The sequence below is a fragment of the Rhinatrema bivittatum genome, chromosome 7, assembly GCF_901001135.1.
Source record: "Rhinatrema bivittatum chromosome 7, aRhiBiv1.1, whole genome shotgun sequence".
Lineage (NCBI taxonomy): Eukaryota > Metazoa > Chordata > Amphibia > Gymnophiona > Rhinatrematidae > Rhinatrema > Rhinatrema bivittatum.
Genome location: NC_042621.1, coordinates 164200880 through 164215190, shown reverse-complemented (window position 1 = coordinate 164215190; position 14311 = coordinate 164200880). Strand labels below are relative to the sequence as shown.

The following is a 14311-nucleotide window of genomic DNA, read 5'->3' as shown; positions in this document are numbered from 1 at the left end:
GCCCTTTAAAAATGTACCCCTAATTACAATCAGAGAAGACACTGGTGTGCATACCTACCCTTCATTTCCATCTCAAGCTGTGCGTGTATATTATCAGCTCAAACATTCAAGGATATCCAAACTTTTGAACAGTACCATTTTATTATTTCCTTTATTGCTATGGTTTGTTTACTGAAACACATTAAAAATAACTGATCACTCAAGTTTTCTTAAAATGCTACACATCTTACAAATACTGCCAGGGCTATGTAAACTTATGATTACAACTGTTTATATACAGTATATAGGTGAAAAACAAATTATAGTGTATGGAAATTGCAAATTCTTAAACTGGTATCATATGTTTTCTTTTTTTTCTTTCTTTTTTTTTTTTTTTAATAGAAGAAAATCACTTTTAAAAAAGATTAACTGCAGCTTTGGGATGCCTTGGTTTGGAATTGCCTTATGGGGCAATTTTGAAACTGGATGCGGGGCATGCAGGCCCAAGGGACATTATCCTCGTGCAGGGTTTCCCTTTGAAAATACGTCCATCGATCAAACATTGACCCCATTTCAGGGTTTTGAAGCAGGTGCATAGGTACAGAACAAAAGTACCATGCTATGAGCAACATGGGTACTTATACCTGCTGGGGAAGGGGATGTTACTTTTCAGCAGGGTTTTTACATCACTCTGACCATCATTCACAGGATCCATTATTGTCTTGTAAATTTCAGCAAGTTTGTTTTAAACTTTTTATATTATTACTCTGCTTTTATATTGATAACCTAGGATTCTAGGTTCCAGCAGCTGTTAAAGGTGTGTCTGATTAAAGTGTGACTAGATTGCAAATTCTGAGTAGTTTTATAGAGCAGGGCCTGTCTCTTGTGCGTATGTTGAATAGTGCTATAGAAGTAATGGATACCAGATTTCTTGCATGCTCATGCACTTTTTTCTTGCCATGTTATTGTAGATGGATTTGATTTGGAAGTGAAAGGCTGGGGAGGAGAGGATGTTCATCTTTATAGAAAGTACTTGCGCAGTGACCTGATTGTGATTCGCACACCGGTTCCTGGCCTGTTCCATCTCTGGCATGAGAAGCACTGTGCAGATGAATTGACCCCTGAGCAGTACCGTATGTGCATCCAGTCTAAAGCCATGAATGAGGCCTCTCACTCACACCTGGGAATGCTGGTCTTCAGGGAGGAGATTGAAGCTCACCTCCGTAAACAGGCATATAGGACGAACAGTGAGGTAGATGGCTAACTGACAAGAATCCACAAAATGGAATCTGATTACCTTAAAACTTATCATGGAACCATCATCATCATCATGCAGCCTTAACTCATCTTAATGCACTGCCTCTCAGCACAGAAGAAAAGCTACAACTCTGCTTCAACCACTATGCATACATGCATCTCTCAGGTTGTGCATCTGCTTTGGAAAGGAACAGAGAAGAGATTTTACCATGGGTTTGGTTGGGAGAAATTGGAAAAATGTGCCAGTGCAGCCCTCGTTATATTTTCATAGCAAAACCATGACTTGCATCAACGTGATTCACATTGATCTTGTCATTCCAGGAGTCTGTTTATGCTAACAGAGGCATAGTGAATCAGATTTACCATGGATTTTTCCAGTAGCATCCAATAGTAGAAATCCTTTAATAAATCTGACTTGTTACTGTCTATAAAGGTGTCTAAATAGAGAAACAAACAGTTGGTTAAGAAAATAAAACTTGCCCTTTTCTGATGGATTTTTTTCAGTTTGTTGTTCATTCTATTGTCATTTCTTCAAAGAAGAAAAAGAACAAAGCAAGCGTGTGCAGTCACAGCAGGTTAATTCATGAGTAGGTGATAAATTTGTAAAACATAGCAGTCTTGGAGAAACTAAATAATAAATATATATGGGGTAGATATTCAAAGCATGTTCAGTGCTATTTAGCTGGATAAGCAGGACTTATGCGCCAACATTTAGTGGCCACCGCTTAGCCATATAAGTCCCTTATACAGCTAAAAGGTGCATGCATAAAAAGTGGACTGGTACTGGGCAGATAGGGGATGGAGCGAGTTAGCTGTAAGTTATAGGGCTAACTACCGATACTCGCATTTAGCTGGATAAGATTAGTCGCCCCATAGAGCAGGCTTAAACTTAGCCGGGTAGATTTATCCAGCGAAGTGCACAGATATATGCATATATTCAGCGGCTTTGCCAAGCGCTGAATATACATCGTAACTTAGCTAGATTAGTTCTAACTGGCTAAGTTACTTACACAGCCAGTTTTGAATATCTACCCCATATAGATAGATAGAGAGATCTGCAGTCTCTCTCTGTCTCTCAATGTTAAGAATGAATTAACAGTCTTTCGGCCCCATTTTATGTCAACAAGAATAATCATGAAACTGTATTGCAACCTACAGATGAATGCAGCTATTGTTTCAGTAGCAGTAAAGCTGTACATTAACGTTGTTGGTAGCTTGACAAGTTTGTTAGTTTCACAGTGTTAGGAGACCACACCATTCCCCATATCGAACAATGGCTGTAAAGGGAAAGGCAAGGGAGTAAGAAAATGACAGTGAAATAAACATGTTTAACTATCATTAAGTACCGATACACAATTTTCTCTGCTTGCTTAACTTGCGGATATCTCTTTGTGTCTTCACACAGAAGTTGGTAGGAGCACTGTTTGTGAATGCCCCTTTGCTTTTCAGGTGAATGTGGCGAGGGCTGCCACCTTTGTGAGAGAAACTTTGGGCCCCAATTATCCGGGAAATGGAGTAAAGCAGCAGTGACACTTACAAAATAAAATTTAAAAAAACAAAATTTAAATCACTTTCCTCACCCTCAAAAGTAGCTTTCTGAATTTCTTTTACAGTTGTCATTTTAGAGCACTTAGCATTCTGATTAGTCACACTAGGATCTGTGCTTCTTTCTCTGTTTCTGCCTTCATAATATGCCTTGACCCCCCACCTCCTCTCAGACTTCGCTCTCAGCCAGCAGGAGCTCGCATGCCTTCTCAGGGGAAGGAGAAGAGCGACTTTAATGAGGAAGAATTTGAAAAGTGCAGAGGCAGCCATGTTGAAAATGGGCCCTCTTTTGAAAAGTGTTTTCTCTCCTAATTTATTGAAATGTGGATAGTGTCAGAATTGTCCAGATTGCATCATCATTGGGCAGATGGTCACTGTGTGCCTTACTCACTGTTTGACAAGAATAGAACAAGTATGTGGTACTCCTGCTTTAAGATTCCACAATATTATTTACATAGTTCTTAGCCAAATATAATGGCTATTTTGGTACAGTTTGTTTTCTATGCATGATGTTTTAAGATATTTCATTGCTGAATAAGAGAGTTGTGCAAGAGAATAATGTACACAGATCTATTCACAGATGTCCTAAGTAATTAGCTGTGCGGTGTATTGTGATGTACACGGTAGAAGAGAATGCAAGAGTTGTAAAAGGGAACAGCTGCATCCTTCCTACCCCCAAGGCCTTAATCTGCCACTGACCTTATCAGGCTCCTACCACCATCTCTTCCCAGCAGCAGTGCTCCTCTTTTTGGAGCTCTCTGCTTCATGTGCTCTCTTGCCTCTCCATCCCATGAAGCCGGCTTCCTCCTCCTCCTCCTTATTTACTCCTTGCTCTGTTCAGGGTAATGACCATAGACATGATTTTACTGCATTTCTGTTCTAGCAATTTTGTGAAAGGAAAAGGGCATTTTTTTTGCTATTATGTTTTTCATGCTACTTTTTGTGACTTTTATCCTCCTTGTATATCTCTCTCCACTCCCTTCCTCTGTGTTTCTGCTCTTCTTTCTACCCTCCCTCCTTGTCACGCTTCTCTCTGCCCTTTTCCCTGTGTATACCTGCACTTTTTTCTTCCAACCCTTCCTGTCTCCTCCTTCTCTCATGTCTCTCTCCTTCTCTACCCCTGTGTCTGCGCTTCTCCCCCTCCCTTCTCTCCCCGTGTCTCTCTGCTCTTTCCCCTCGCTTTGGTTTCTCTCTGCCTGTCTCTATCCCCTCCTTTGTGTTGCTCCCTCATCCACTGTAGGTCTCTCTCTCTCTCCTCGTCTTTTTCATTTCCTGTGTTTCGGCTCTTCTTTTTCCCTCCGTCCTGTTCCTGTAACTCTGCTCTTCTTTCTTACTCACTCGTTATGTGATTCCCTGCTCTTCCTTTCCCCTATGTGTCTGCTTTTCTCTTTCCGCTCCCTCCTGGTATATTTCTGGTTTTCTCTCTCTTTCCCTCCCTCCCTCCTTGCCCTGATGTCTCTTCTATTTTCTGCCCTCTCCTTCCAGTATGTCTCTGTTCTTTTCTATCCCACCCCCTTACCTTTATCTCTCTCAGGTTCTCCACTTGCCTTTCTGTTCTGGTTTGTAGGACTAAGTAGCTTTCAGCCATTTTTTTTTTTTTTTTTAAGAGGCAGCAAGACAGATTGTCATTCTGGCTGTGGAAATGTAAGAGTTTGAGGGAGGAGGGATATTACTAAATAGAAAAGACCATAGAGCAGAACCTTTACTAAGTCCAGTAACTTTATTTAAAAAAAAATCTAGTGTGTGCTCGCTAGGCATTACCATCTAAGACGTAGATCGTAAAACCGAAGCACAACAACAAAGTGCAAAATTTATACAATTATCAAGAATAGGAGGCCTGATTAATTCCTGTACTGTCTTTCAAGAGCTTTGGGGGAGGAATGTATCTGCTGCTATTTTCTTCCCCTCAGGTCCTGATCAAACTAGTCGAGTCGTCCTTTGATCGCACATGTCAACCACACTTCCCAGTGACTTGTCAAACTGATGATGCCTGCTGCAACACAAAGGTGTCTGACTTTGTTTACAGCTTGGTTTTTTTTCACACAGATTGTTAAAGAATTTCTCTTAACCCCTATTGTGTTTAGTCTATATTATCTACCCAGCAATTGGAGGCCAGCTCTGCTTTGTTTTTGGGATGAGATCATACCAGCCTGCTTGCTGAATCATTTCATTACCATGTGCATAGAATCAGGGTAAGAGAGGTTGGCAGGGCGTGGGGGGAGAGACTTAGCAGGTATATGGTGGACAGTCCCTTCCAATTTTTCTGGCTGGTTCTTTCAGTGAAATGTCCCTAAATGGGTTTGTTTTGTGCATACCTTGAAAGGAATGAACCTTATTCATATGCCAGGATATGTTAGAAATGATCTCAAGCTCTCAAATTTACTACTAATGCCCTTCTTAGTACTTGTATTGTGCCAAAAAGAGCCTCCATCTGGTTTGGCAGATGGATATGGCATGGGCCATCCATTGCTCCTACCATGTGACAGGGGCCGACCAATGGCATCGATAGCCCCTGTCACATGGTAAGTGCCACTGGCACCATTTTGTTTACTGGCAGCTGACGGCCCGAGAGTGGGAGATTGCTCCCGGGACCCCCGGTGGATCACCAGGGATTTTAGGCAAGTTTTGGGGGGACGGGAGGGTGGGTGATTGTAAATAATTAAATGTGAAGGATCGGGATGTTTTGGGGGGTTTTTCGGATTGGGACAGCCGAAAAAAAAAAGCGGTCAGAACCGTGGGAAACAAAATTTCCCGCAGTTCTACCATCCACACCTCAATGTCCCTTGGCACCATGCTTGTCACCCCCAAGGCCAGAGCCCAGTCCTCTGGATCTCTTAATCCCACCAAGCCTCCTGGCGCCTATGCCTAAGGCCATGCCCGGAGTTCCATGCCTCACCTCTCCAGGTGGCCTTGAGGAGCTCGAATGACCATATGACCTCTGGGGCCGAGATACTACTGACGCCTCATTGGTGAATTCTGATGACCTTCCATCAGATCCTTCCCCTTCGGAGGAGCGGCAGTGTTCCCCTCCGGAGGATTTAACCTTTGTTGGGTTCGTCCAGGTGATGACCAAAGCTATCCCCTTCCAGCTCATGACTGAAGAGGATGCCCACCATAAAATGCTTGAAATCCTCCAATTTGTTGATGCCCCGAAGGAAGTCGTAGCACCAGTCTTATTACATGAGATCTTCTGAGAACTGCTTCTCCAATTATCAGAAAACCCCCTCGGTTGCCCCAGTCAATCGGATGGCCAATGGGGTGTACCTGGTGCAGTAGGCTGTAGGCTGTAGGCTTCGAAAAGGTGGTGGTTGAATCGGCACTCAAGAAGGCGAAGGGGTCTAAAACTCATGCATCAGCCTCCCCCCCACCCCGGGTAAAGACAACCGGGCATGGGACTCAACCGCTGGAAGTGAGTCCAGGAGGTGCAGACAGTCTGCCCAGCAGCCCCAGGAGGCCCTCATAGTCCTTGTCCAATGGAGCCTTGAATGTGGTAAGTACAAGGTGTGTGCTACCTACGATGTCTTTGAGACAGCAGGGCGCATGGCGGTGGCGGGTATCTCTGCCCATTGTCTAGCCTGTCTTCAGGCCTCAGACTTTTGTCCTGAGGTCCAGGATTGGCTAGCGGATTTATCTTTGCACTGGGATAACCTTTTTGGTGACAAGGTCAAGGAGGCAGTGGCACAATTGAAGAAAAATCACCATGAGACCCTCCAGCACCTGTCCACCAGGCCCTCGGTCTCACCGGCCTCTTCCAAGAGGTCGCTCCACCTGGGGCTGAGGAGGCCTTTCTACAGGCCTAGAAATTACTTCCCTCTGGCCCCACGCACCAGGCTACAACAGGTAGGCACCAGGGGAAGATCCCGCCAGCGGTGGGGCTCGCACCCACAGCCAGCCCCCAGGGCTAGTCCCACTACAAGATTTTGACTGGCAAAAAGGGAGTATATGCCAACCATCTCTTCTGGTGCCAGGGAACCCCTCCTCCCCCCCGGTTGGGGGCTGGCTCAACTTTTTTGCGGACCAGAGTTCTACCATGATGTCTGACTGCTGGGTCCTGTCCGTCATCAGGCGAGATTATTGGCTGAATCTCATGGATACTCCACCGGATACTCCCCTGAGGCTGCAGTAGGGTCTGGTCCTGCAACCAGAACTGCTTCAAAGGGAACTCTCTGCCCTTCTTCAGGCCAGGGCGGTGGAACCAGTCCCTCAGGGGCATCAGGGTCAGGGTTTTTATTCCCGTTACTTTCTGATTCCAAAGAAAACGAGAGGCCTTCAACCCATTCTGGATTTGCGAACCTTGAACAGTTCATAAAAAAGGAAAAGTTCAAGATGATATCCTTGGGCACCATAATTCCCCTACTGAACCAAGGGGACTGGATTTGCTCCCTCAATTCGGGTCCTGGAGCATCTAGGGTTCTTAATCAACTACCCGAAGTCAAACCTCCATTCCTCTTTTCAGCTGGCTTTCATTGGGGTTGTCCTGGATGCATCACAGGCCAAGGTCTTGTTGCCTCACAACAGAGAGTATGGCAAGGGAAATCCAGGTGAGCAGACTGGTTTTGGTGCGGCACATGTTACAGCTCTTGAGTCACATGACCACAGCCGTGCATGTCACTCCCTTCGCCTGTCTTCATATGCAATGTTCCCAGTTGTCCCTGCACTCCCAATGGTGACAGGCCACTCAGGGCCTTCAGGTCCGTATTCAGGTGTCTCCACTACTCAAGACCTCCCTTTCTTGGTGAATGTCTCACCTCAACCTGGAATGCGGTGTTTCAGGTGCCCTCGCTTCAGGTTGTACTGGCCACCGACGCGTTCCATCTGGGGTAGGGAGCCTACGTTGAAGGCCTCCGTACCCAGGGCTATGGACCACATGGGAATCACAGTGCCAGATAAACTTCCTGGAATTGAGGACGATGTGGTATGCTCTATGGACCTTCCGAGACCACTTGGCCCACAAGGTCATCCTTGTTTAGATGGACAACGAAGTGGCCATGTGGTATATCAACAATCAGGTAGTACCAGGTCCTTCCTCCTGTGTCAGGAGGCAGTGAAAATCTGGAGCTGGGCACTTGCGCGGGGGATGCTTCTCTGAGCAGTGTACCTCGCAGGCACTCAGAACACCCTGGCGGACCGGCTGAACCACACCTTCCAACCTCTTGAGTGGTCTCTGAAACAGAAGGTGGCGGATCGGCTCTTCCGTCTCTGGGAGACCCCAGACGTGGATCTGTTTGCCTCCCCCAGCAATGCGAAGGTGCCCCGATACTGCTCTCAGATCAGGTGACGTGCCACCCACGGACGCCTTTGCGATCCATTGGGGGATGGGCTTCCTGTACGCCTATCCACCTCTTCCACTGGTGTTGAAGACCCTCCTGAACTGCCAAGACTGGGGATCCATTATCCTTATTGCCCCACATTGACCACGACAGGTATGGTTCCCACTTCTGCTGCAACTGGCCAAGAGGAACCCGATCCCTCTGGGGACGGCTTCGGACCTCCTCTCCCAGGATCAGGGCAGACTGTGCCATCCCAACCTCCGTGCCCTGTCCCTCAAGGCATGGATGTTGAGAGGTTGATCCTGCAACCCCTGGCTCTGTCAGAGGACGTGACCAGAGTCCTGGTGGCTTCCAGGGAGCCATCCACTCGGAAGTCTTATGCATTAAAGTAGAAAAGGTTCACCATTTGGTGCAAGCAGAAGGGTCTCGATCCCTTCTCTTGCCCTATCCAACACCTCCTGAACTATCTTCTGCATCTCTCAGAAGCGGGTCTTAAAACTAATTCTGTACAGATGCACCTCAGTGCCATAGGGGCGACCATCAAGAAGTAGAAGGTTCACCCATCTCGATGCAACCTATCGGGATAGCAGGTCCTGCGCACCCTTTTTCAGCTGTGAACCCCAACTCTTCCATTGGGGGCCCCTGTTTATTTTTTGTTCAGGCTGTCCTGAGGTCACCACCTCTATTGTTGTGCCCATAGGCACCTGTTTTGGTGTCTGTTGGTTCACTTGAGTCGGGTCTGGCCTGGAGCTAGAGATTCACCCATGTGTGAGGACCATCATCCTGCTTGTCCTAGCAGATAGTTCAGTTGCTTACCTGTAATAGGTGTTCTCCTAGGACAGCAGGATGTTAGTCTTCACGAAACCCGCCCGCCGCCCCATGGAGTTGGCTTCTCTTGTTTTTATCATAGCTACTTACACGACTGAAGAGAGACTCTGTGGACACGTGGATAGTGGCATGCTGGGCATGCTCAGTGTGCCAGCCAAAGTTTCTAGAAACTTTGACAGACGTTTTCTGTGCTGGGCTCCATCTGATGATGTCCCCCATGTGTGAGGACTAACATCCTGCTGTCCTAGGAGAACACCTGTTATAGGTAAACAACTGTGCTTTCCTTTCCACAAAATCTGCATTTTATCCATTTTATCTGTTTTTTCTGGGCTGGCTGAAAACCATCTTGTCCATAGTCCACTATCCTGTGCTGCAATTATCAATCTCTCATATATAAATTGAGTTCACCTCTCCTTAACCACTGCTGTGTCAAATCTTGGTTCACATGGGGTTTCTGAAGGAGCTCTGTACTTCCTGCTAAATTTGTGCTTCTATTAGAAAAACCTTTAGAGTGAAAAAATGTCATGCATTCAAAGAAAAAGATTTCACTCTTCTCTTAACAGTTATATCCCACTGTTTGATTAACCTTCCAAGAGTTTCATTGTTTGACCTTCATATACTTACATTTGCACTGGGCCTGCACAATTTGATTGTATGACTTATGTCCTTTTTTGATGCTCTTGTAGTTATAAACATTGGTCATAGGTTATAAATGCATACTATGCTAGCTTCTTAATTTAAGAAATTTTCATTGCAATTAAAAAAAAAAAACATGAATTTTTGATTGCTACTTCTTATTCATAAAGGGGTAGATTTTCAGAACTTACGCGCGCACATCCATGTGCAGACACAAAAGGTAAGACAAAAGTCGAGGGGGGGGGGGTTAGAGTAGGGGTAGGGGGGGAAAGGTTAGGGGAAGGAGTGGGAAGGTCAGGCTAGGGGGAAGGGAAGTTCCCTCACAGGATGATCCGATTTCGTAGCGGCCTGGAAGGGAACGGGAGAAGGCAGCCCAGCTTGGCGCGCGCAAGATTTTCAATTGTGCACCCTTTTATTTATTTATTTATTTATTTAAAGCTTTTCTGTACCGGCATTCATGATACAATCATATCATATGCTGGTTTACAAATAAGAGGGGGGTGCAATAACTTTGTTCTTTTTAACTAATGCAGAGGAAGCAAAAGTTACATTATAACAAGGTTGTTGAAACTGGGGGAGGAAGAAGACAAGAATAGTCAAGAATAAATATAAATCTATACAGAGGTAGATTATTTACATTGTGCAGTAATGTCTCTTTATGGATATTATTTACATTGTGCAGTAAGGTCTCTCAATGGATATTATGCATGCCGACCCCTGAACTTATAACGTGCGCACGTTATAAAACCGGGCGTATATGTGTGCGCGCCGGATAGTGTGCGCACATGTACGGGGTGCGCACTTCTTTTAAAATCTACCGCGTTATGCGATCCTGGTGCAAATTCAAGTACGTGAAAGTCATACAACTCTTGGAAGATAATCAAACACTGGGCTATAACTGTTAAGAGACTAGTGAGATCTTTATCTTTGAATATTTGTGCTTTTGCCAATTATTTTTCCTTGTTTCCTGGTCTAATTCTTTAAAGATATTTTTTCTATTCTTTTGCTAATTCTGTAGCCTCTTTCCCTTCGTGTGTTGGTGAATTTTCCATAATTCCCTTGATTTGCTGGAACGATTGTCCAAGGTTAAGGACTGTGACTGATGACGTTTTCTCACTTTCATATTTCAACATTATTATTTGAGTCAGTTGGTGCCATTAATTATGCCTAAAGTCCTATTATGGGAATACTATATGTGTAATCATTTTCTAAAAGATGCATACCACCTTCAGCTCTAGGGATGTATAATCTTGGCATACACTGATTCTTATAGATTTCCTCATGAGTATGGAGAAACTTTCTTATTTTTACATACAATTCTTCAAGATATTTATGAGGCCAGTCTATAATTCCAAAGCTGTGTGATAGTGCAGAAATTGCAAACTGATTAGTAGCTTGCATCTCATTCCATGCTGTTAAGGCAGTTTTCAGTGTCAGCTTCAGCTTCCCATAGTACTTTTTACTGATCTTTTTCTCAGTACTTTATGCCAAAGTTTTCTACCTTCCTCTGCTCCCAGATATTTATATATTCCTTCCTGCTCCAGTTCCTTTATCTTCAGTCAAGGAAATGTTTTCAGTTTTGCTTAAAGTTTCTTTAAAAAAAAAAAGTCACCTTAACATATTTGTCCAGGCCAAATGTCATCATCCTGATATCATCTGAAAAACTCTTCACTACACGGAGTTATGTTAAATGAGCTGTAGAGCTTTGAGTCATCTACAAACAGTAGGAGAGATGTCATTGTTAGTGGATTGGTAGCTCTAGGATTGAGGCTAATTCTATAATCCAAGGAGTTATTGAGAGTACTCAGCGGATTTGATGCAGTGCAGCTCAACAACAGAACTGAGGGCTAGATTCATCAAAATATTGCATGAGATAAGAAGAGGGGGCGTGTTTTTGGTAATAGCCTAGTTATCGTAATGTGTGTTATCTTAGCGCTTCACATAGGTGAGATTTAGGTAGTAGTGTAGGGGTTAGGGGCCACTTTGACATGCAGAGTGAGACGTACAAACAGAACAGTACACTCTTGGGAAGATTTGATGCCCTTCAGAGTGAGAAAACTCACACAACGATGAGATTTGTACAATGTTCTCTGAACCTAGCTTGATGTTACCCAGGTAGAGAGTCCATCAAGCTAGGTTGAGAGAACATTGTACAAATCTCATCGTTGTGTGAGTTTCCTCACTCTGAAGGACATCAAATCTTCACAAGAGAGTACTGTTCCGTTCGTATGTCTCACTCTGCATGTAAAAGTGGCCCCTAACCCCTAAGTCACTACGTAAACCTCATCTCTCTCTCTCTCTCTCAGGCCCGTCCCCATCCTCAAAATGCCCAAAACACAATTTGCAAAATAATTGCAATTTGCATTATGGGCATATCACATTACATCGCACAGCTTAACGCCAATGAAAAAGGTGTAGTTATTTTCAGCATTAAAATTGTGCAAGGTTATGGCTTTGCAAAGTGCGAAGCCAGTCTACTTTTACAAAAATCCCACCCCTGACTCCTCCCCTTTTAAAAATTAGCACCGCACCATGCGTTATGGTGCTTTTCGCATGCGTTATGGAGTTCACATGTGAAAACGCCTTAACGCATGTGAAAACGCCATAACGCAAGTTGGAAAATGACCCCCTGAGTTAGCTTAATAATTTTTACTGGAGCATAGGCTCTATCTTCAACCTTCTTAACAAAGGGAAAGGTTGTCCCCTCTTTCCAGCCCAGGGTAAAAATGCAGTGAGGTCTACATGTTTTACAATAACCCTTGAGCTAGTTTATAATACAAATTAGGCAAACCTTCATCTATTCTGCATTTTATATTTTTAGTTTTCAAAGTTGCTTTCTATTAAAGGTAGGCATCATATACTGTCATGAAATGTAAACATCAATGTATGATGACTGTGTGTCAATAAAATACATTTTTTAAATTAACTAGACTTGGCTGTTCCATTGTGCAGCAGATTCTTACTTAAGTGCTTTTTTGAAGCCAGAAATGACCAGATAGGCTTATTTAGTTTTATGGAATATTAATTAATTTATGGAGTAGTGGTTACTCAGTCTTTACCTTGAAGCACAAAATGATTTCAAGTAAGAAACAAACTTAAAATACTAAAGGCTAATTGTTCTTTACTCTCTTAAGGGTCTATGTTCTAAAAAGCAAGCTAAAATCAGCCATGCCAATATTAGCATGCTTTTTTCACATACATAATAAAATGGGTTTTATTTCTATTTTTATTTAATACCCCACCCTTTCAGTTTTGCAAGGCTGCCCAAAGTGGCTGGCAATAAAAATATGCAAATTAGAAAATATAAATAGCAAGCATATACTTGCAAAGTTAACATATATATAATACACAATAATAAATGCAACATTGTAATCATAACCAACAATTATTCCCTCCCTTCCAAAATTCACCAACCAGCCTCCCTCTGTTACTGAGGAACAGGGCATTTATATTTCTCATCTACAACAGCTTAGGCTTAAGGTGAATTACAGCTAAAAATAAATACAAACCATAAGTCTCTTCCCCTACTCCAACCCATCTAAATAAATAAATAATCAATCTAAGCAAATTGTAATTCATTTTCCTTCTAAGTGTTTTGTAAAATATCAGAATGTGACTTACACCTTTTTTGAATCCACGCAGTTAGATATTTTTCCTGGATTTGAAGGTGGCCAACCCAATGGCCTCCTTTTCAAACTCGTGGACTAGATTGCTGCCCACAAGGGGTGGAGCCATTCACAGAAGGCAGGGCCAAGCAAGATGATATTGCCGCAATGACAGCAGGTTTTGTCAGTATGGATGGGGTGCTGAGCAGGGAAGCTATGAAGAAGTTACTGCCCTGTTCCTCTCACAGTGATGGCTCAGATCTTTTCTCCTTCCAATGACTGCAGCCTCATTTTTATTAAAGATAAAAAAAAAAGCACTTTAACTCTGCAGATTCTACAGTTGAAATAGTTTCATGCTCTACATGGATCAGAAAAAAAAATGCCTGATGTACCAGACAATGATATGCAGAGCACATGCTCAAAGGGCCAACATTAAAGAGACTGCAGTCTGTAGAGCACATATGATCTGCATATCCTTCAGGTTCCACCACACTAACTGGTCCAAAGTTAAAGAGCCAATTTAACCTGGGGATCTCTTCTACCCTCTCCTCCCAACAGAAAAATATACCTCAACCTCCATTAAACAAAGATCCAGCCAGCACATTTCAATTGCAAAATACTAGGGAACGGTGTAGTATAGAGAGAAATTCTGAGCACAAAGTATAAGCAGAATCAGGTGTTATCATATCTGATGATTTTAATGTGATATAACAGATAGATAAGTTCAGGGCAAATCGGAAGGTTGCTTGAGTCCATGGGATGTGGAATAGCGAGTAGGAAAGAGGTGATAGTGCATCTGTGTATGTCTTGCTGAGACCTCACTTTCATGCTTTGAGCATATTGAACACCGTTATGATGGTTTTACCGATATGACAGTATAAAATTAATAAACCTTAAACCTCGTTTGCCTGTGTGCAATCCATGAGACCGTGCCTTCAGAAGGATGTATGTACCAAATAGGATCGGTTTAGAGGGCAGCTACTAAAATGGTCAGCGGTCTTCATAGTAAAGTATATGGGGACAGAGTTAAAAATCTAATCATTGTATAATATGGAAGAAAAGATAGAAAGGGGAAATATAATATACTTTTAAATACCTCCAAGGTATAAATGCACAGTAAGCAGACCTCTTTCAACAGGGGGGAGAGAGAGAGAGAGAGAGAGAGAGAGAGAGAGAGAGAGAGAGAGACTT

At 43.4% G+C, this 14311-nt stretch overlaps 1 protein-coding gene across 5 annotated transcripts in view; it reads left to right on the top strand.

Annotated features, from left to right (window-relative positions):
- Window positions 1-1739, top strand: part of CSGALNACT2 (chondroitin sulfate N-acetylgalactosaminyltransferase 2) — a 93504-nt gene extending 91765 nt beyond the window's left edge. For 4 of the 5 annotated variants that reach the window (XM_029609473.1, XM_029609471.1, XM_029609472.1 and 1 more), the window contains one exon: window positions 951-1739. In XM_029609473.1, the coding sequence (XP_029465333.1) occupies window positions 951-1243 (293 nt within the window). In that variant the 3' untranslated portion in view covers window positions 1244-1739. The remainder of the gene's footprint in view (window positions 1-950) is intronic. The other variant, XM_029609475.1, reaches the window with a different exon arrangement.
- The last annotated feature ends 12572 nt before the right edge of the window (window positions 1740-14311 follow it).